The sequence below is a fragment of the Daphnia carinata genome, chromosome 6, assembly GCF_022539665.2.
Source record: "Daphnia carinata strain CSIRO-1 chromosome 6, CSIRO_AGI_Dcar_HiC_V3, whole genome shotgun sequence".
Lineage (NCBI taxonomy): Eukaryota > Metazoa > Arthropoda > Branchiopoda > Diplostraca > Daphniidae > Daphnia > Daphnia carinata.
In genome coordinates, this window is record NC_081336.1 from 750001 (window position 1) to 771675 (window position 21675).

Here is a 21675-nt window from a genome sequence, read left to right on the forward strand (position 1 = left end):
GAAGGAGTTCAAGTTGCCCGAGTAGAAAAGACTGTGCTGCTCGACTGACTTCAGAAAATCGACAAAAAAAAATCTTTAAATAAGAATATATAAGAACAATGTCAGTATTCAAAAAGCTCTAGCCTATTCAAATGAATAATGGTCAAGGACATTTCAATATCGTTTAGTGCGTCACTTCATAATAGCAAACATTCTCTGTTTTTTTTTTAACGCAAAGGTGTTAAGTTAGGATAGCCATTAGACATACCTGATGCGAAAAATGGAACGGAGAAGTACTTAATTTTTCGTATTTCCTCCAGACAATGAAGTAAACACAATGCACTGGGTCTGTGTCATCGTTTCTCAGCTGTGTCTTAGGTTAATGTTCACCTGGCGCCATTTCACTGTTGCCACTTGATTATGGTGTTTTTCTTCTATGGCTGAGCGATTTCGGCTTGAATCTCACCCTCTCTTTTTCATTCGCACTTGATAAACTTGGCTTCAATCATTTTGCATATTTATGCCATAGCGAGCAAAGATGGTAATGTGCATACTGAACTCACGCAAAACTTGAAAAAAAAAATATTTATTTGTTTTAAACGACGATTTGTAACGCAACAATTGTTGTGCCGAGACACTTTGGATTTCTACCCGCGAATGCAAATGTGGCTAATGTCCCTGGCGAGATTTCAGTATAATGATCTTGTTGGGTTCTAAAAAAAGTCGTCCTTTCTTTTTCCCCGGAGGAAATGGGGATAGGAATAGGGATGGGAATAGGAAAGTTAATCAACCGTAACCGTTGTAATTATTTAAATTTCAACGCCTATCTCAAAAAGAAAAAGAAAAAATATCCAACTGTGGGAATGGGTGAAAAAATCAAAAACTTTTGAAAAGGTTTCTCCTTTTGTCGTGAAACGTACCCTTCCCCTACAAAATGAAAAAAAAAATTGAAGGAAAAAAGGAGAGGATGCATACGGCGCATAAGTACAAGGGGCAAATGCTGTGAAATTGTGTTTCACACACAAAATAAACTAAAGGAGTTTAAGTTGGTCGTGACGAAAATATTGCAGGTTTCTAGATTGCGCTGCTTGGCTAACTTCAAATAATTCGCCATAGGTTTAAGAAAGATTCCTTAAAGTTGGAATGCCCTTGAGATTCATCGAGACTCGCTGATTTCGCTGTTTTCGAGATTCATTTAAAATTTTAATGGGACATTTTCATCAGCTTAAAAAAAAAGGATTTACAAGGATAAATTTTAATATTAACAAAAAAATGAGTTAAGATAAGTTTTCGTCTTCTTCTAATAATGCAAAATGTTTCGCTTATTTATTCGTATCATTTACTATTACGTGCAACAACCAGAGTTGGATACATTTACATGACGGTTACGCTCCTTATAGAAGACGGGAATAGATTTTGGGCTTTTTATATTATGGCCAACGGCGATTTCAAGAGAATCATGTCCGATGTCTAGCGGGACTGCCTGAAATTTCTCTTGTTTTACCACACAGCAGTACAACAGTTCTTCATCGGATAATTTTTGGATCGATTTGATGCGGAATGTCGACTGGTGGAATCCAGGTTGTCCATTGGTGCTCTTCATTGGGTGTTGTTATTGGCAATCTTCTTGTTTACAAAGATGTACTATCATGGAGAGGAGGGGAAAACGAACAAACTCTTAAGAACAACGCATTAATTGGCAGGTAATCGGTAAAAAGAAAAATTGAAGGAGGAAATTTCAAAAGTAATTCAAACTGGAAAGAAAAAGATACAACAGACGTCCATTGTATAGATGATGTGTCCTTTTAGCAATAGGTCCACTCGGACGTGGTATTTGTTGGGCGACATTTTTGTGGACATGGAGTTTCCAATATATCCGTTGTATACATTCGCCTGCCGACAAAAAGGCCATCTTTCCTCTCCGTCGGAAATGGCTTACTATGCGGGATTTTTTCACAGCAGAAGCTATCGTGAGCTATCTGCATGTTGAGCGCATCAGAGTTTTTAGTTAAATTGTCTGAGAACTGAAATTATTTAAACAGGTTTACCATGCTAGTTGGAGCTATTGGCCAAAAGAGTCTGTTTAGTAATTTTTGGTCATAGTCGTACTCGTGCTGATGATTTTCATGAAACATTTTCTGCGCTGCGTCGACAATTATCGGACGATATTGGATCATTTTCACTCCCCAGCAACCTGCAATTGTTCAAAATGAGACCGTGTTCATGGTTTCCTTCGTAAAACAGCTACGAGTAAAAATGCAATTAACATCCAAGGAAGGTTACGCAGTGATGAGGATGGTCTCTCATGAGGTGAAAATTTCGGTCGCTAGCCAGCCATTCACGAACGGCGTCCTCTTCACGAGTTATGATCGCAGTGTCCGAGTCACGAGACATTAACATGTCCACCATCTCGTCCAGTAACGGTAGCTAATTGAACATTTTATATTATTGAATAACCCATGTATTTTCGACATCCAGTGATTTAACGTAACCTACCCATTATCACTTTTAGTTTTAGTAAAGGACTTACCCAGCGCCATGTCATGGCAAACAAGTCGGCCAAATTAAGTTTCTTGATCACCTCAGTTGCATTGCAGAGATCAATATGGTCTGCGAAAGCTATGCTGTTCTCAAGGATTTTCCATCCTTCATCATTGTCCATCGTTAGATTGTGATAAATCCTCACCACCCAGCCTTTATTAATTAATTTTTATTAATTCTTTTTAATTAACCGATCTTTCTTCGCACATGATTATTCCTATTTTGCTTTCAATTTTGCTTACCTGGATAGGCCGTAGGAACGCTTTGGAGTGTCTCGTTAAAGTATTTTAAATATTTGCTAGCAAAAACTGGCGATGATAAGTTGCCGTAAAATGAATAGCTAATGACTTTTTGATGTGGACCTCTTCGATCAGCATGGTGACCGCAAACTGATTTGAATGGGCCCCTATAACCATCACGAAAAGGGTTACCTCTTCTAAATTGATAATGCAAATCAACCGCAGGTAGGACGTGCATACACAAAACTATGACGGCCAGCCCCAGAAAGGCCAAAAAAACGGAACGTTGGGAAAAACAGCGGTTGAAGAGCCATTTCAAGTATCTCATGGTTTTACTCTCAGGTCTATAATGAGGTGCAGAAAATATCGGCCTCTGCTCGTGCACCCCCTTACCCGTCAACTGACATTATAATTTTGGCTGCCAGCTCCGCTTTACGACTATTTAATATCGGAGGGCGGAGCAATTCAAACACCTTTACTCACATCTTTCAGTATTCGTATGGTGTAGCATATAGCGTAAATGTAAACGGTAAACCGAACCCCATTCAATTGTAAATCGTTGACAGGTTGAGATAAATGAACGAGGAATTCGATAGTTTGTGCAAGAGTCAAATGATTTTGAGTTTTTCATCTACAACGAAATGTGAAAATCAAGAATGGAAGCATAGCGCTAAAATTATGACAATTACAATCCAAAGACGTGTGCCACTATAATTGATCTGTATTGCTAATGCGCAGTTGTTACGTGGCATTCTTTGCCGGCCTGGGCTAAGGTTGTGACCGGGTAAAGCAAAATTCCATCTCTTTCGTCGCAATCCCGGCTTTGCTCGTGCATAGCCCGATGAGATACGTATCGTCAAACAGGAAGTATGGCGTCGTTTGACAAGCTGCCAATAAAGGCTCCATCGTACTGCCTGCCATCAAAACAGCGGCTCCCATCGAATAAACGGAATACTCTCTCCACGGCCAAACATCCAGGCTAATTTCAAGCTTCCCGTCTAGACAATACACGAACTAGTATTGCGTGTCCCGGTCATCTGTCCTCCAATGACGGACAGGTGACATAAGTGATAATGATATTACTTTTAATTGCAAATTTACTTGCATATTATTTGACAGTTATTTTTTGAACCAAATAATGGTCTATGCCTGTCGATACTTTGCGCTTGCGATTATGTGAACGTTACGCACAGTAACGAGCTAGGCGGTGATATCTTGTGCTACACTATAGGCCCTTTTTACTGGAGTGCTGTACCTTAAACAAACACCTGAATTTCTGGGATGTCATCTTTTGACCTTGTTGGTAGACGTTCTCAACATTGGGCGTTTATAGGTAAACGCCCCTTGCGTGTTGTCAGCCAAATCGTATTGCATTGTCTAGATTTTTCGAGTTTGATCGGTAGCAATGACAAGAAAACGCCATTGTGTGCAATAATGACAAATCCTTTATGGTTTCTCTAAATTTCCCGTAATAGAACTTACGTTTCAGGTAAATAAGTTTACAAGACTGACCGTCTACTCTGCGATGGAGGAGCAAGAAAACGCAAAGGAGGTGGCAATATGTGGAGGTCAGGTTACCTTTTATTTTCGGCAAGAGAAAAATTGCTCTGTCATTTTTCAATTCATGTTTATCTCATGTACGCACTCTGAGAGTGTGCCCACTTGGCTTTAACCACTTAAACATACTTTTTTTATTTTAAATGCAAGTTAATGCGCCAACTCCCGCGGCTCATAACAAACCACAAAGATTCACACTATCTAAGTTAAGCGTGGCAGTTTTTTTTTCTTTCCAATCGTAATTGTAATCCTTAATCCTATGCTGAAACACAAAATATGATTTATGATGAGCTGTATTCCCAGCGCTGCAGTTCCTAACCCCGGATAAAAGAAATCGTTACAGAGGACATACATAGAAGAATCTTGGCGTTGAAATCCACTCAGGGCCCACCCCTGCAGATATTCTTCAACGACGACAGTAATCGTGTCCCAAATGACCATTCTTGTATACCTGTCAACATTGGCTTGTTGGCATAAGCCTGTCACATTACATTTTAAATAATATGGACTGAGAATACTACATACTTAAAGATATGACGAATTTTGTTGTTGAACATTTTTATTTTCTTGTTATGTATAGCGGCATAGATGCTGTGAGTACGTTGTTCGATGGTTGGGCTCTGGAGGAACCAAATCATTTCTTGGTGAGGATGGACAGTCAAGCTTTGGTTAGACAGCGCAATCAGCTCATTTTTCAACAAGTTCTCGTATATTTGTAAACTGCTTGAGCCGACGACCATGTGATGAGCTGTTATGCCTTTCAATGGGAAACAATACACTAATAAATTTGGCGATCAAACACGAAACATGCTAAACGAAGAAAAACAATATACTGTAGCTGGGAGGCATTTGTTTGCGACTCACCAAGTAGGATGAAATCGAGCGTCTGACTGTCATCATTGGTAGATGACCACCGCTTAAAATCGGTGAAAAAAGTTATTAAATCATTTGTGATGAGGTTACGCCAGTAGAACAAAATCCGTAGGTTGTCTAAAAGGTGGATCGTCGCGTTGCGGTCCTCGGGAAATACTGCTCTAAAAGATACAACCCATGCTGCGTTCTTAAACGAATTCGGATTCATTTTCTATTATCTCATAATTTTATCTCTCAATTTGATAGGTTTCCAAAGACAGCCATCGTTTTCACTGGGCATACGTAAAAACATGATGGAACAAGCTGAAGTGGTATTCATAGTCTGCCAAATAGTTGCATTCAGAATAATGGCATATGACAGTTGGGATTAAGAATTAGTAAGGCGTTCGACTGTTGTAGGCAAAACAAGTACGTGCACGCAAGCAAAAGCTCTGCAAGTCAATCTTTCCGCCATTTCTATTTGCCTAGTGGAATAACTGTGCCCAAGCAATCTTCGTCGTACACTCACATAAACGAGCAAGCAATGTAGAATTATGCTAAATTTTTCTGTCGCAGTCAGGAATCCACCAAAAATATTAGAGAAACCTTCGTTAGGTGGCCTTTCGCAGACATGTTAAATGAAATTTGCAACAATAACAGCAGATAACAAAATCGACTCGGAGGAAACTGAGGTAGTGATGGCGAACAGTGTAGCCTCCTACAAAGGCGATGCCCATTGGCCATCTGTTTCTTTCGACCGAGAAGGAATCCAAACAGCGAATAACGTTATTGTTTGAATATTCTCGGAAAACTTAGTAATCAAATAATAAGTATTATATATTAATACATATTATATTATATACTGTATATTATATTATATTATAGTAAGTGCTCCGAACATTGTTATAACATCGTTGACCATGTGGCTGATCCTCGTATAGACATCAGCAGCGACGTATCTAACCTTGGCTGCTGCCATTTATTCGAAGAAGGCGTGGTACACAAAGCAAAGAAAAGAAATGCTTGGTCTGTTATGCGCGTATAGCTCTTTGTGAGTTATATTAAATGTTTTCAATAAACTGAACGAGTCGCCTCTTGATCAGTCAAAATGTCTATGAAATACACCACCTGAAGAATCCAAATTTCCAATGTACCGTACGTGATGGAAATACATGGTCGCTGTTGAAGATGACTCGGCAGTAGACACAGCTCACAACAAGAAGCTCGGTTGTTGAGTTGTTGATTTTTGACGTGCCGTCATCATTAAGTGGCCTCTCATGGACGTTTTTTAGTACGGCGATGAGTCAGCGCGTTTTGTACCATTCCACATATGGAATAACAGCATTCACCTTCTCCTTGTACCCACAATTTTTCATGAGTACCTAGTGTTACAAACGGGGGGAGGGGGCGGAATGCTGCTGTTCTGTCGAATTCAGTTAATGCACTCCCTTTTTGTAAGGAACACTAATCAATATCCATAGAGATTAACGTTATCCACCTTGTTTCAAAACATGCATTTTCGTGCATGCTACGCATGCATTCGTCATACTACGCAAACATGTAAGATGTGTCCTACGCAATCATCCCCGTTTAAGACGGTCGTCGACTACGCCGCCACTTTCGTTAACTGCTTCGACTACATGGATACGGTTTCATCGGCCCTTTCAGAGGCCACTCAGCTCTTGCTAAATGACATGTGCAATATTGTTTAGCGTCACAGAGCAGGTTAGATGACCAAATACAATCAACAAAACCAACTGCATCGGAAAGCGATAACTGAACCGAGCAACAATAACAGAAACGATTTTGTTTTACATTTTGTTCTTTTGATACTATTGGAAGAACATCGCTATGCTACCAACTGATTATACTATTGATCATTACGTCTAGAATTTTTCTTTTTAAATTTTCCGACGATATAGGCTCTAGGCTAGCATCCATACTAGAAGGTATGGAATAAAGTATATTATATGCGGCACACGCTCTTGTACTACATAATACTCTTAATGTTTTGATGGTATATATTGATCGAGGAAATCCCGAACGTAGATTACTTCACAGGAAGACTGCAGTGAAATGAAGCCAAATTTGATGAATTTGTTGCTCTTCATTAGACGAGTAATCGCAGCTTCACTTTCGGGAGTGTGATCCCACTCGACTGTCATCGTCTGTAACAAAATCTATGTCCACGGTGACACGGCGATCATCGACGTTCTGAAAATGGACATCCAGTACTCTGAATGCGAGGCGATTCCGCAAATGATACGGTCCAGTTATTTGATAGATAAAGTCAAACAATTGGCCGTCGAAATCCGTTTTAATGCTGACGATCCCATAGAGAGTTCTCGTCTTCTGGAGCTGGAAAATTTGTCCGTTTTAGTGCGCGACCTAATCCGGGGCTTAAACGAGAGGTGTCGATCCTCAAAGGTGAGCAAGCCTATATCGGACTGGAATTGGCATGGTGTAATTCCAGATTTTATTACTCAGTTGGTAAGCAAAGTAAAACGCGTTCCTTCCCTTATTTCAAATGATTTTTTCTCCTATTCAACTATTGCGGTTCTACATGTTGTGACAACCGTACTTTGAATTCAACATAATTGATATTACAGCAAGGTCATTTGTTTCTTTAACAATAGTTTTTTGAAGCAGCTTTTAACGGAACGACATGGGATGATGACTGGCATATTAATACCACTTACGACTCTGCATTGTAAACGTACAACGTATAGCGACGAATTTTGTTTGAACAAAGTAGCACTTGACCATATGACTTGCTGTTAGAGAATTGGCCAAGGGCTCTTGACTGACGGGCAAACATTTCAAATTCTTTTCTCAAAAAAACATTCAAAGTCTTGTTTAAATACCTGAAAATTCTTCTATGAATTTCGAAAATACGTGTCATGAAAAAATTTCTGCTTCTGGTTATCACTCAAGGTATACGTATACGCCTTCGGTGCTCTAGGAGCTTCTGGCTCCACCCTGTTTAGGAGGCTGAAATTTCGGGCTGCCAGTAAACACATTCCCACAGAAGATTGGGTGACAGTGGCGAGCCAGCTTATTGACATCCATGCAGTTGAACGGTGCATAAGTCATGAATAGCGATTATCGACTTCTATTACGCCAGTTAGCTCGTCCACAATTTTTTGTTATAGTGAGCTTGGTGTTTGGTTTTCTTTTCTATCAGTTCATGGCAGTTGACGAATTTCAAATCATCCATTTCAAACATCGACAAGGAGGAAAGCTGTTAGAACTTGACCATTTTGAATCCACTTGTAGTCGTACGACTGACCAGAGAAGATCATTAAAAAATCATTTCCTATTCCATTTATGGAAATTTCTAGAGGGCGGATGGTGTGAAAAAATATTTAAAGCCTTTTAAAAAACGCTGAGTAGACTTCCTTCGATCTACCCAGGTACGTTTAAAGTGAAGCCAAACATTTTACACTAGCGAAAAATAATATTCTTAAATTTGAATAAGGCTGGGTGGAACGTATTTATCACAATTTGACACAACACGATCGCGAAACTTGGATTATGATTAACAATACTTTAAACTTTGGAAGCCACATCGATTTCTGCAATGCAACAGAGATCATTCAAAATCGAAAGTTGGCCGACATATTCGCCATGACGTGGCGCTGGGTATAGACTACTACTAATGCAAAACTATTAGTTGAATTAGATATCAAACTATATTGCCTTTACAGTTACCACTACTAGATGACATGGTGGATGCGTTAATGTCGAGAGATTCGGACAGTTACATAATAGCTCGTGAAGCGGACGCCGTACGGGCGTGGCTGGCTAGCGATCGTGTTTTCCACATAATGAGAGATCATCCTACGCATTGCAGATTCATCGTTGGATGTTCGTTAACTTTTTTTCCGTACTTGTTTTTTTGCTGTTCCTAATTCAATATCCTAATCAAATATTACGATTAATATAAAAAATATACGCAAATTGCACCCTGAACTTTTCCTCAATGCCACTGAGAGCCAATGGCTCCATAACATTTCGAGCAAAAAAAAATTCAGTATTTTCCCATCTATTAGGAAAATTTGGTAACAAAAAGGCAGAGAATTCGTGTCTGTTGTTCGAGTGCGTTTTTTGAGCGGATGGGCAAGACTCCTTAACACCTAGTTAAGTGCCACCCTAAGCAATCTGGATTGATCCAAGCCATGAGAAAGTACCGCTCTTCAATGGTTTGGAGGCCAGGCATGGGCTCTTGGACCAACAATGATATTTACTATTGGGCCACCTCAGCCGTTTGCGTAAGACAAGCCAACGTATGACGCCAAATTTTTTTTACCCATTTACAAGATGAAAAACAAAACCCCTGTTTGGTGCCAGATTACTTTTATTGGACGACAAAGCTATAGGCAGCTCACCTTACGGCTGCCACGGTGATGTCTGACGTGCAGTACACTAATGCTGTCATGATGTTTAATGATCCAAAACTAGGTGGATCGGCAGATGTGGTCGACGATGAGCGACGTGCTTAGAAACAAGGCGGAAAATCCTGGGTGAATAAAATCTCCGCAGTTACTGTACCACAGTTTGTCTCCTCGTTTAAATTCTCTTATGGCGCAAGCTCGTAAATACTCCGCAATAAGGGCATTGATGGAGTCCCATAAAACAACTCTTGTGTCCCTGTCAATTTCATAAAATCCTGTTTAGTGTTTAGACTGAAAGTAGGACCCAGTGGCCTAGACGGTGCTGTGTGGGACAGTTTTTACTTAAAAATGTGATGGATTTTCTCGTTGTACTTTTCAATCAAAGGCGAATAAACATTCTTGCTAGAAAAGGTTTGAGTGGTTCGACTTTGGCTTAACCAGACAATCTCTTGATGAGAATGGACAGTCAAACTCCGGTTGATCAAAGGCATCAACTCATTTCCCAGAAGATTTTCGAATTTTTCAAAATCCAGGATGTTGCGTTTGTCTATATGGTGAGCTGTTACACCTAAATTGCAGAAATAAAGTAGTCTAAAGACAGTCGTCATCACACACGTAATATTTTTCTGCTGTGCATAGCATTGAACTGAAATTGGGGCTCTGGACTGACGAAACCTACCTAGAAGAATAAAGTCGGGTACTGAAATACCTTTGCTGCTTGATGCCCAACGTTTGAAATCAGCTATTAAATCTTCTTGGATGAGTGGGCGCCAGTAGAAGGAAACGATTAAGTTGTCCATCAACTTACTAGTCAGATTGCGGTCCTCGTGAAATGCAAACTCGGCATCCTTCGTCGAATTTCGTACAATCGTCCTATCGTAATCAGGGAGCCACTATAAACGAAAAATAGATTTGTGCCCATTAACAAAAAAAAAAAACATAATAAAAAAGTGAAAAAAAGACAAAGGGAATGTTTTTGATCAGCTAACCTGGGTAAAGCTAATAAAGTGTTGACGAACAGTCGAATCCCCAATGAAAGCGATATGAATGGGTAGTCTGTTTCTTTTAACCGATCTAGAATCCAAACACCGGACAAGGTCTTCCATTTTGCTTTCCCGTGCGAGAAACTGACGTCTTTCACATAAGGTACAGCCATCGCAAGACGAGAAATTGCAATTGATGTCGTAGCTGATAAGTTTTCTTATGCGAGAATAATTTCGATTGGAAAAATCGCCATCTTTACCGACCCGCTTGGCTGTATCAGACCCAGCGTCTTCGCTGAGCTCTAGTGGCACAGACGGATACTCCGCGTTCGCTAATTCTAAGGTAAATTCACCGTGTTTTTTTGACAGCCCAGGAAAGAATAACGAGTTTACGCCTGTGTTCTGCAAGATGAGCAGCGCCATAACCCATTTCGGGGAAGTCAACATATATATGCAGTTTTTTTCCTGTAAGAAAACAAAAAGTGCTTTCCTTGATACTAATTGCTGTGATCGTGTATGAACAGTGTATAACGAACAGTGTAGGATCACAACCTTCATAAGAAGGCTCTGTACTTTAATGAATTTCATATCATTTTAAAATAATAGATTATGATTTGGGTTATGTGCTAACGTATGGGCTTTCACGTTTTTAGTTTTAGTTAACTTTACTTATTTACATATTTATTTTGTATTGAACGGACAACTGCGTAACTATATTCCTACCTTTATTATCGTGCCAAAAAAGACCGGAAGCGCAGGCTGGTCAGCTCCAATGTAAAGGGCGTTGTACAGTAGACTAGCGTGGAACTCCCAACTGACTCCGTGGGCAAGAAGAAATGAAATGCCGTTTGATGCCGGTTGAGCTCAGCTTGAAACTGGATGTTAGCCGGTATTACGAAGATGCTTCCACTTCAGTTCTTAACTCGTTTGGCGATTGCTTTAGCCATTTGAATGCACAATGTGCGCAAAATAATAAACCATCAAGATGTTCAAGAATTTCTACCAATATTCTGACATGCCTCCGAAGCCTGAATTCTTATTTTAAATCTTGCTCCCAACGTGATGGACTAAACTGAGACTCAATAAGCGAAACGTTTTGGGCTTTGTCAGACCAGCCGGCGTTGCACATCAACAGATTGAATTTGCGGCAAAATGCAGTGGCTTTTGTTTTTTGCCTTACTAACCAATGCGCCTTTAGTTTTCATATTTCCTTAGGATTTCCTTAACTCTCCCGGAATGCAGTGTGGGTCAATGGTTCAAGAAATTTTAGAGCATAGAGTCCAGTAGGGTCATCTCTACTTACGACCTTTTGGTGTCAGAAAGCTAGATACTTCACGTATGTTATTCGAGTGTGATTTCCAGCAGGCTGGACAAGGCTAATAAATGCCCAGTTATCTGCTGCCCCAAACAACCTTGATTGATCTGGGACATAAGAAAGTGCCGCCCTCCAACGGCTTGGAGACGATGCCCGAGCTTTTGAACTGGCAGCAATATTCATGAAACGAATGGGCTGGCAGAGTCTTTAGTAAGCCGTGCAGGTAAGATGCTACACGCCGTGGCATCCATTTTACATGTTTTCTCATAAAGTGAACGAGGCATTTGTAGTGGCACATTATTTCGCAAAGCTATTTTGATCTGAAATTCTTTCTAAAGTCTGTTATATTGTTGGCAGAATGCAGGATCATATACAACAACGAAGAGCTCGTGCTTGTATCAACCGAAGTAGCCAGGTCAAAATTTGCTTTGTTCTTTTCTTATTCGTAACAGTTTTACTTGTCATACACGATTACGGCCTGATTATTCAACGCAACAATAATAGCCCGACAATGATCACCCACCAACAGACCATTGAATCCATTCACGAAAACTTATCTTCATCTGGAAACAGATTGGTATCTATCTAGTATCACATAATTTACCAATCAATTATTAGTATAACAACGTCCTCACTGAAAAATCTAAATGCTTGACATCCTATGTTTTTTAATGCATAGGAAGCACATCCATCTCGGATTTTGGAGATCAAAAGAATAACACAAATGAAACCACCAGCAAACAATTTCAAGCGTATCTTATTTTGGACAAGTTTCTTTAATTGGAAAGACTTTGGCTTCGGTATGGGTCGAGAACCTTTTACCCTCGCCAAATGTCGCCTCACCAACTGTATGACGACAGATGACCGGAGTTTACTTAACCAAAGCGATGCGCTCATTTTTCATCCCAACGATTACAACGCCAGTGATTTGCCTTCAGTGAGAAATCCTGACCAACGTTACGTCTTCTTGTATTACGAAGCCCTGATAATCGAGAGGCATAGATTGCCCGTTTTTTACCATCCGCTGCCTAATTTCTTCAACTGGACAATGACGTATCGTCGAGATTCCGACGTGCATTCGACTCATCCTTACGGCGTCATCCGGCGGAAACCCAGCTCGCGTATGGGAATTGTATTACCCGAACCTTTGCCTGCTGGGGTTTCTCCTCCTGATCCTGCTGCCCTCTTACATATTCAAACTGACTCTAATCGTCGTTATTATCCAGCAAATGCAAACAAGACCAAATTGATTGCATGGTTCACTTCCAACTGCGTCACACCTGGTGGCAGGGAGATCTTCTTCCGGCAAATGGCCAATTACGTTCCTATCGACATTTACGGCGCTTGTGGAAGCCTAGAGTGTGGTCCTGAAAAAGGCAGTGAGTGCGACACGGCCCTGAAAACATACAAATTCTACATTGCGGCTGAGAATTCAATTTGTCCTGATTACGTTACGGAGAAATTATACAGGGCACTCGCAGTAGGAGCCGTTCCAATCGTTTACGGAGGTGCGGATTACTCCGCTTACGCCCCACCTTATTCTTTCATCAATGCTGCTGATTTCAAATTGCCAAAGGCATTGGCAGATTACCTGATCTTACTTGATCACAATCCAGGTTTGTATTCGAGATATTTCGAATGGACAAAGGACTGGGAGGTGGTGCGCAATCCGCTTGACGGATGGTGCAATTTGTGCGAAAAACTCAACGATCCAGTTCAAAAACCGAAAAGCTATAAAAATATTGGCCACTGGTGGTATGATATACATCCTTGCCTTCCGGGGGCATCTCTCTTGAAGCTTTATGGCCTGCCAAACGAATTTCATTAGCAAGCCTATGAATCATTTACGTACCATATTCATTTTGTTTCCTTTTTGTTGATGGGAAATCCCCCCCTCCCCCCAATTTCTTTGTTGTTCATTATGAGGGAGTTCGAAATAAAAAAACTCAATCACATGAGATGATGTGATGATTAAGCCAGCAGCAACTAAAATTTAGTGCCTTGGAATGTCATACATAAAAAAAACAAAGCATGACCGTTCAGGATCTTAAACCAGTTGATGCGTGTATACCTTTTATTTAGGTAGGGCGACAGGTAAAACAAGGTAAGCGATGCAATTTACTGTATAAATAAGCACAGAAGGAGTATAAACCGTCTTTTCTGACGTCGGTGAGAAACAGACCAGCTTTCTGCAGGGCACTCTGCAGAACATATTCACCGAAGGAGTAGATTAGATGATTGGCTTTCAGCTGCGCTTTATTTTCCAACTGCAATTTGGCAAATGCCGTAACCAGCTGGTAAACAGGGAAGGACGGTACTGACGCCAGGAATAGCAAGGGTCGACGTGAAAGTGCTCGAAACGACTGACCAGCTCGTTACAGTTACTCCTGTCGCAAAAGCGTTCCAGTTGAAGAATCGTTTACCACGTAGCTGCATGTCTGTGCTGGCGAAGCTGTTCGATTCACCGACTTCCTCTATCGAAGAAGAGATGCCAAATGGTAATTCGTGTGTATTGCGGGCTAGACCTGTGCTGGGCTCAGCCGTTGGCATCACACTGTTGAATTGAATTTCGAACAATAAGGTAACTTACGATTATTTTGTTTTAAGAAAAGGCTAATACAAACTCACATTCTGACTTCACTGGGAACAATGGGATATTGGGCTGCAATGTCCTCGCCTTGCTCGTCATTGTATTCGGCGAATCGTCTTCTTCGTCCGGCGCATGCAACCGGATTCGGTGAAAGGTTGGAGATGGCAACGCACGTCGTGACGCTCAATGCCGTGCACGTTGACGTGATCGTGAACGTGACAGTTTTCAACAGAGGATTCCCGATAGTGCTACCAGTTAAAAATCGATTTTGATTATCGTCTTCGATTTGGAAATCCTGTGGCAAAGGCTCATATCCCTTAACTCGTGCGTGTATGTTATTGCCGTTCATGCCACCCGTGTATGGATAATGTCCCTATAAGTCCAATAATTCTTTTAAGATTTTGGTAGTGAATGCGAGAAATTCAAGCTGACCATGTAATCGTTGAAAATTGGTTGGTGAGCGAATGGCGACATCCAGGGATAGCCCATCATCATACGTGGATGATAGTATTGCTGTTGAGAAAGAGCCACGCAAATGATCAGGAAGATAAGGGTAGGCTTCATTTCCTAGAAAAAATAAAATAAAGTTAATATTTCATAAATGCTAAAATGTGATAAATCTCAAAGCAACTCTTGCTTCTTTCTAGTCGCGGAGCTTAAAGAGCCTTACTGTGAGAAACTTGGCGACGACTGACACATTCCAGTGACCTTGGACAACCCTTTATTTATAGTTAGAAAGGTAAGACACGATGATACGTCAACCGATTGAGCTAGTTGTTTGTTCACGTTAAAAGATGAAAATTATAAAGTCCTCCAGCAAGGACCCGAAGCCAAAATACGTAGAGTTGCAGTGTGCGAAGATGATTACGGCTTCCCATAAGATTCCGCCCAAGTTGACCAACAACAACGTCATTCGCCAGCCTCGCAATTTAAGTGAGATGCTGCAAAAATAACCTTACGCTGAATCAGTAATTGTCAAACTAATTTCTATAGTTGGGCCATGTCACCCAACGTTCGCCTCACTTTAGTAGAATATCAGATAAAGCCTTAAAAGTAGTTATCATCCAAGCAAAGTCATGCTCGCATATAAATTGTTTGATCAGTTCCATACCACTCTGCTATGATTTTCAGACCGCTCAGTCTATTTGTTAGTTGTGTTAACTAAACAAGGGGTGAGCAAGAGGCAACTTGTTCAACTTCTTATAAGTTCCATCCTTAAAAATCACAAGTGTCAAATACTCCCGTGCTTCCTTATTTGTTTTGAGGCTATACTCAATCGAGATCATGCAGTAGCTCGCGATGATGTCGTAGAATTTCGTGAAGTATTTGTCGTCAACTTCTTTATCTCTCGTTTCACGCTTCCAGGCGAGGCAAGCCAACGCCCAATGAAACTCTCCTTGTTTAGTTTTGAAGTAAGACCACAGGACATCACGCCAGTCAAGGTTTCATGGCCCTTATATCAGCGGTGGAGAGCGTGCGCTGCCAGTCAAGCAACTGAAGATAAACGTATGTATTTCGATTTTATTTTACTAAAACTATAATTTAAATCGAGTATTCAACGCCCATGTTACATAGAACCGTAAGCCTCTATGTAGCCATGGTTTTTGCGATCGATATTTGCTCTTATCTAAAAGCGTTGAAAAGGATTTGCATCCGGCGATCATCGTTCATGCTTAAGAAGATTGTACTCTTGTTTTTATTGTCGTTTAAAATATTTATCGTTGTTACCATTTCAAAAACAAAATACTCTGCAGATAATACAGGACGTCTCAGTGAAGGGCTTGAAAGAGAAGAAAACATTTCTGTGGATACCCTAGCTACGGATCAGGAATTCGACAAGGCATTGGCAACCAATAAACGCAATCATTTAAAATCTATTTTGGTATGGAACAGTCCAGAACGAATAGAAACAGCCGTTTTTGGATCAGGTCACGAGCCGTTTGTTCGACATGGATGCGACGTTTCCCAATGTGAAATATTCCATAACGAAACAGCTTTGCCACTAAAAGATTACGACGCCATCATCATGAACATGCATGTCATCTGGTTAACTGAATTACCTTACTTTAAAAGACGACCACACCAACGTTTCATCTTTATGACGCAAGAGTCGCCAGCCTCGATGTTTTTACTTAACGTCAATAAACTGAAAAACTATTTTAACTGGACGATGAGCTACAGATTGAATTCAGACATCCAATTCTTGTACGGTCGCATCCAGCCCGGACCTTCAGCTCCAAAGACCGCCATGGAAAGGCGGCGATTGATTGAGACAATGCAACAACCGTCAGTCAAAAATTATGCTGTCAATAAAAATCGGCTGGCAGCCTGGATGGCGTCTCATTGCGAAACACCCAGTTTAAGGGAGACTTATGTCAATCAACTAAAGAAATTCATTTCGATTGACGTTTACGGAGAATGTGGCAAACTAAGTTGCAATCGCAACGAATCGCATTGGCTCTCAGATGCCGAATGCTACGTTATGCTGGAAGCCAAATACAAGTTCTATTTGTCGTTTGAAAATTCCATCTGCGAAGATTACGTCACGGAAAAGTTTTTTGAGATCATGAAACGTAACATTGTACCGATCGTGTACGGTGGAGCCAATTATACTCAGATCGCTCCCCCGCATTCGTTCATCGATGCCTTACAGTACACGCCGGAGACGTTGGCTCAGTACTTGAAAGTACTAGATGCCAATGACACCCTTTACAACGAATATTTTTGGTGGAAAAGTCACTATGTGGTAGAAGCTGGCGTTGAGCAAATGGCTCGACATGGCTTCTGTGATTTGTGTAAACAACTTCATCAAGACAGAGAAGTAACCAAATATTATTCAGACTTGACGTCAGAGTGGCACCCGAAGAACAAATGTAAATATTTCAATTCGTGGGCATCTTAATGTTGAATAAAACTTAAGCATCTTATGATCGAAGATATTTTTACTTTAACGGTGATTTCACGTTTCATGCATGCCCTTATAAAAACTAAATGAACAGAAATACATGAAAGGGAAATACGCAATATGAGTGCTCCATGCCTATTCATTTGTCCACCGTCGAACAACTTGCCAATGAAATTCTAGGGCCTTGCGTTTGTTTAGGGTGTCCTGTAACTGCTTCTCTTACGACCTCTTCAGAATGTTGTCCAAACAAGCCTATGGGGAAAGTTTGTGAATAAGAGGAGAACTTAAGTCGGAAGTGAAAAATTGAATCCAGCTTTTTCAGGATACAACAATAATGCTATAACTTTTGAATACAAGGATAGGTTGAAGATATCAAACACTAAAATTCTCCTGTCACTGCGCCAGTGTACTTCTCTTGTTTTTTAACAAAACAAAATAAAACAAAAAACAAAATCAAAAATAAAACAATACAATAAACTTGAAAATTGATGCTAGTATTTTGTTCCTATTCAGCAACCAGAATTATGAGATCTGGTGGCCGATCAGATCACGCGCAACGTTTGCTATCTTCGCCCCAGTCAGTCGACATTTCCGGATAGGATTTATAACTTGAATCTTCGTGCAACTTTTGACATAGATCGCAAAAACCGTGACGGGCCATATCATCCACGCTGTATTCCACCCGATAATGATCCTTCCACCAGAAATATTCGTTGTAAAGCGTATCATTGGCATCGAGCAGGTTAAGGTAGTCGGCCAACTCCTTGGGTTCTAACTTCCCCGCGTTGATGTAGGAATAAGGTGGGGCGTACTTGCTGTAATCGGCTCCACCATACACAACGGGAATAATATCATGAGCCATAATTTTGAAAAACTTTTCCGTCACGTAATCCTTGCAGAGCGCATTCTCGAATGCCAGGTAGAACTTGTAATTCGATTGCAGCATAGTGTAGCATTGTGGATCCGAACTGTGCAAGGCGTGAATGGGGCAGGTCAGGTTGCCGCATCGGCCATAAACATCGACGTCGATGTACTTTTTGAGTTCCATGACGTACAATTCTCGCATGCTATGCGTCCAACAGTGCGAGACCATCCATGCAACTTTTCTCTTCTTCTTTCTGGGTACTACTGAATTTGCGCGTTTCCGGATAGGTTGGCGAGCTTTGTGTCTCAATTGAGCTACTTCCTCCGATGTCCGAGGAGCCGATGCTTTTGGGATAATTCGGCCGTAGAGCAGAGGAATATCAGACTTTTTCAAGTATGTCATCGTCCAGTTGAAGTAGTTGTTAAAAAGGGTCATGTTGTAATGAGATCTCAAGGCAGTAGGGGATTCCTGAGTGAAAAAAATCAACCGCTGATTTTGATTGCGTCCGTTTGAAAATTCGGGCATCATCAAATCCTCTTGCGTTATGAATTCGTCGTTAAAGACGACAACGACAGCATCGTAATAATGAATCGGGTATCCCCAACGATAGAGGGAGATTTCGCATTGAGTAAAAGCACAACCTTTTTCCTTGAAAACTTTCTGGCCAATACCAAAGGCCCGTACCTCTTTACGCTGCGTCCCACTCCAAACTAAAATTCGTTTAATAGCTTTGTCTTTCCTGATGAAGAAGTTGTTGATGTATTGAGTGTTTGGATCTTCGGACTCTGCCTGTAACCGAAATTTTTGTGGCCAAATAAGGAATAAAACTCCAGCGACCAGTAGGAAGGTAGCCAATTTGAATGAACGCCAGTGCCTTCTATACTTTAGTAGCTTCGTTATTCCCTAAAATGTAAGTGTAATCAAATTATTAGTAGTAGAGATATGCACTGAAAAAAACTAAAACCAACAAACTGGTTTACCTTTATGTAAGGGAATTTTTTCTCCGATCTCACATGGTGGGACTTTGAGTTCGCATATCGCATTAAATCCTTACCGTTGTCCGATATTGTTTTAGGACGAATTTGATTCATAGTTTCACTGATCGCAATCGTTAGTTTGATGAATAATGCCGAAACAAACTTCCATATAAACATTTTCTTTCACGAATATACCAAGTTTAACAATTCATTGGATTCTACTGACTGGCTAGTTATTATTTTGACGTCTCCACAACGCTGTCCGCAGTTGACGATTGGTGGCCATGTCAAACTCTGAGCTATCCTCAGCTTTCGCCGAAGGCAAATGCTGACGTAGACACTATTTTTTTCTACTTGTTTGCAAGAATCATTGAGTTTTCATTGCTTTGGTGGCCACTGAACGTGTTAAAACGGCAATAGGATTCGGCTAAGGCAGAGCACCTTGCGAAGAATTAAACCTGTTGTCTTACCTAACATAAGACATTGATGCGAATAATTTTGTATTACTGTAGAATTACAGAACAATAACGAGTTAGCAAATTTATAACCCATATGTTCACATTACGGTCTATCGTTAGGAATTCTTGCTAATGAATAATGAATGCAAGTCCCGTCATGTCTCATCTTCACACCGGCCATCTAATTCACCTGCTCTGAGTGATTAAAGAGACGTAATCCGTAAATGAGAAATTCATAGACTTTGAGCTGATAATCCTTCACGTAGTGGAATGCAACTGCGTGAGGAGAACAGCATATCATGTCCTAAAATAAATGAAAAACACTTTCATCAAAACCAGTAGCAAGGAACTATACAAGAATTATGTAAACTATAACTTGTTTCAGAGGGTAGTATGAAAATTCCCTGAGATACCAAAAACCGGGGTTCTTCAAATGACCACATATCATGTCTTCCAGACTCCAGGGCAAGAAGCGTTCGACCTTGTTCTTGTCACGAGAGTCAACTGCTGTTACGTTCAATTCTTCTAGGCAGATACCTTTGTGTGTGTGTCAATAGGGACTAGCATTAGAAAAAAAAACTACGAACGACATAAAAATTATTTCACCCAAATTGAGGTCTTCGGGACCCTGATGATCGAGAACACACTGGCTGTTAAACATAAGATTGCCTCTTAAGTGTCGTGAACGTGCTAGGGCAGTTTCGACAAACCGGCGAATTGCTACCCCGGTTAAAATGTAGCCTGAACCACCGGACATGAACCCTTGCTGGACCTTTGGATGTTGGTATTTGAAACCGAGGTGCAGCGGCATAGATGCGTTAAAACGTGAAAGCAAATGTCGCATGTTTTCCATCACAGCGTAACTAAATTTTCAAATGACAAACATTTTATTACACATACGAACGAGTATGAATTAATGTTACGTGTCGTCGTCGGCTTTATAGAACCAATCAGCGTCATCCAAATGGTGATGATAAAGATATTTAAGAGCTTCCTGAGTTTTACCCCACAAATTAGCATAGGTGTCGTTCACCGGCAATGGAATGGCTTCTGGTAAGGTGTCATCTTCCATAACGTAAGAAGGCAACGGAGAAATTCAGTCATAAAAATGTTTTGATAAAGAACAACAATTGTAAAACTCATTACCTTTAATTGAACTCATGAACAATAACTTGTTACACCGTTTACCCCACGTCTGTTTAATCAACTGCGCCCTTGAATGTGTTTTGGGAGACGTGATGACCCAGCAGAGAATTCGATCTCGTTTCTTTGAAATTTCAGAGTCTTTCGATGTTAATAACGTAATTTGATGGCTGGTTGATTCTTCTCGTTCAGCTGACGTTCGAGGATGACACGACAAGACCGCTGGTCTTGACAACAAAAAAGTTGATAAAATACCACATACGAATCCAATCACGAATTTTCTCGAAAGGAGGATGCAATGACACAACCTCCGTTGATAAATCTCCAATAAAAATCTGATGCGCATTCGGGCCATTCTCAGCTGTTTCGATCGCTATCGTAGCACTGCAAACTATGTGTGTTGGCAACACATCAGATGAAAAAAGAAAAACTGAATGACTTCAAAGACGCGCATCAGCACGTTCAAGCGTCAAGAGTAAACACAAGGGCAGTGAACGCTCAGTTTTGCCTTGAATGAAGTGTAGACCCACTTCAATGGTAAAAAAGAAAATTCCTTGAAAAATCTGGCTGCGGTGAAAGGCCAAGGAGTTACTCCCATCTAGAAATCGACATCATGCATTACAGAAAAGTAATCACTGCTTTACGTAATTAGATTCCATAACGACTGGCATTCATAGCATTCATAGCGTCACTGCCTTGCAGTAAACGGGCTCTAGTCAGCTCATTATCGAACGCAATGAAAATATATCCACAAGTGGTAAGTTAGGAATAGACAATTGGCTAAACTTGACCGGTTAAGCAGCTAGTCCAAGGTAAAAACACTTCAAGATAACCTAGCAGCATCGGAAGAATAGTAAAACATACCTTTAGACGTTTG

General features: G+C 40.7%; 7 protein-coding genes across 7 annotated transcripts; 2 read left to right on the plus strand and 5 right to left on the minus strand.

Moving 5' to 3' along the window:
• Positions 1-1437: 1437 nt before the first annotated feature.
• Positions 1438-3087, minus strand: LOC130689516 (uncharacterized). The gene is made up of 5 exons (XM_057512458.2): positions 2763-3087; positions 2510-2673; positions 2247-2406; positions 2028-2173; positions 1438-1958 (listed from the first exon to the last, which is right to left on the minus strand). The coding sequence occupies exons 1-5, from the start codon at positions 3085-3087 to the stop codon at positions 1785-1787; spliced, it is 969 nt and encodes a 322-aa protein (XP_057368441.2). The 3' UTR covers positions 1438-1784.
• A 6500-nt stretch (positions 3088-9587) lies between these two features.
• Positions 9588-11386, minus strand: LOC130689715 (uncharacterized). The gene is made up of 5 exons (XM_057512654.2): positions 11269-11386; positions 10552-11010; positions 10242-10455; positions 9905-10130; positions 9588-9818 (listed from the first exon to the last, which is right to left on the minus strand). The coding sequence occupies exons 2-5, from the start codon at positions 10990-10992 to the stop codon at positions 9626-9628; spliced, it is 1074 nt and encodes a 357-aa protein (XP_057368637.1). The 5' UTR covers positions 10993-11010; positions 11269-11386; the 3' UTR covers positions 9588-9625.
• An 832-nt stretch (positions 11387-12218) lies between these two features.
• On the plus strand, positions 12219-13688 carry LOC130689515 (alpha-(1,3)-fucosyltransferase C-like). Its single transcript, XM_057512457.1, has 3 exons — positions 12219-12267; positions 12313-12437; positions 12540-13688. Exons 1-3 carry the CDS (start codon positions 12219-12221, stop codon positions 13686-13688), a joined length of 1323 nt encoding a protein of 440 aa, XP_057368440.1.
• Positions 13689-14098: 410 nt separating this feature from the next.
• On the minus strand, positions 14099-15041 carry LOC130689736 (uncharacterized). The gene is made up of 3 exons (XM_057512677.2): positions 14883-15041; positions 14489-14823; positions 14099-14414 (listed from the first exon to the last, which is right to left on the minus strand). Exons 1-3 carry the CDS (start codon positions 15012-15014, stop codon positions 14117-14119), a joined length of 765 nt encoding a protein of 254 aa, XP_057368660.1. The 5' UTR covers positions 15015-15041; the 3' UTR covers positions 14099-14116.
• A 269-nt stretch (positions 15042-15310) lies between these two features.
• LOC130689514 (alpha-(1,3)-fucosyltransferase C-like) lies at positions 15311-17367 on the plus strand. Its single transcript, XM_057512456.2, has 2 exons — positions 15311-15383; positions 16205-17367. Exons 1-2 carry the CDS (start codon positions 15311-15313, stop codon positions 17350-17352), a joined length of 1221 nt encoding a protein of 406 aa, XP_057368439.1. The 3' UTR covers positions 17353-17367.
• Positions 17368-17902: 535 nt separating this feature from the next.
• Positions 17903-19311, minus strand: LOC130689513 (alpha-(1,3)-fucosyltransferase C-like). The gene is made up of 3 exons (XM_057512455.1): positions 19275-19311; positions 19104-19123; positions 17903-19009 (listed from the first exon to the last, which is right to left on the minus strand). The coding sequence occupies exons 1-3, from the start codon at positions 19309-19311 to the stop codon at positions 17903-17905; spliced, it is 1164 nt and encodes a 387-aa protein (XP_057368438.1).
• Positions 19312-19810: 499 nt separating this feature from the next.
• Positions 19811-21153, minus strand: LOC130689512 (glycoprotein-N-acetylgalactosamine 3-beta-galactosyltransferase 1-like). The gene is made up of 5 exons (XM_057512454.1): positions 20802-21153; positions 20579-20720; positions 20262-20518; positions 20032-20192; positions 19811-19959 (listed from the first exon to the last, which is right to left on the minus strand). The coding sequence occupies exons 1-5, from the start codon at positions 21151-21153 to the stop codon at positions 19837-19839; spliced, it is 1035 nt and encodes a 344-aa protein (XP_057368437.1). The 3' UTR covers positions 19811-19836.
• Positions 21154-21675: the final 522 nt, after the last annotated feature.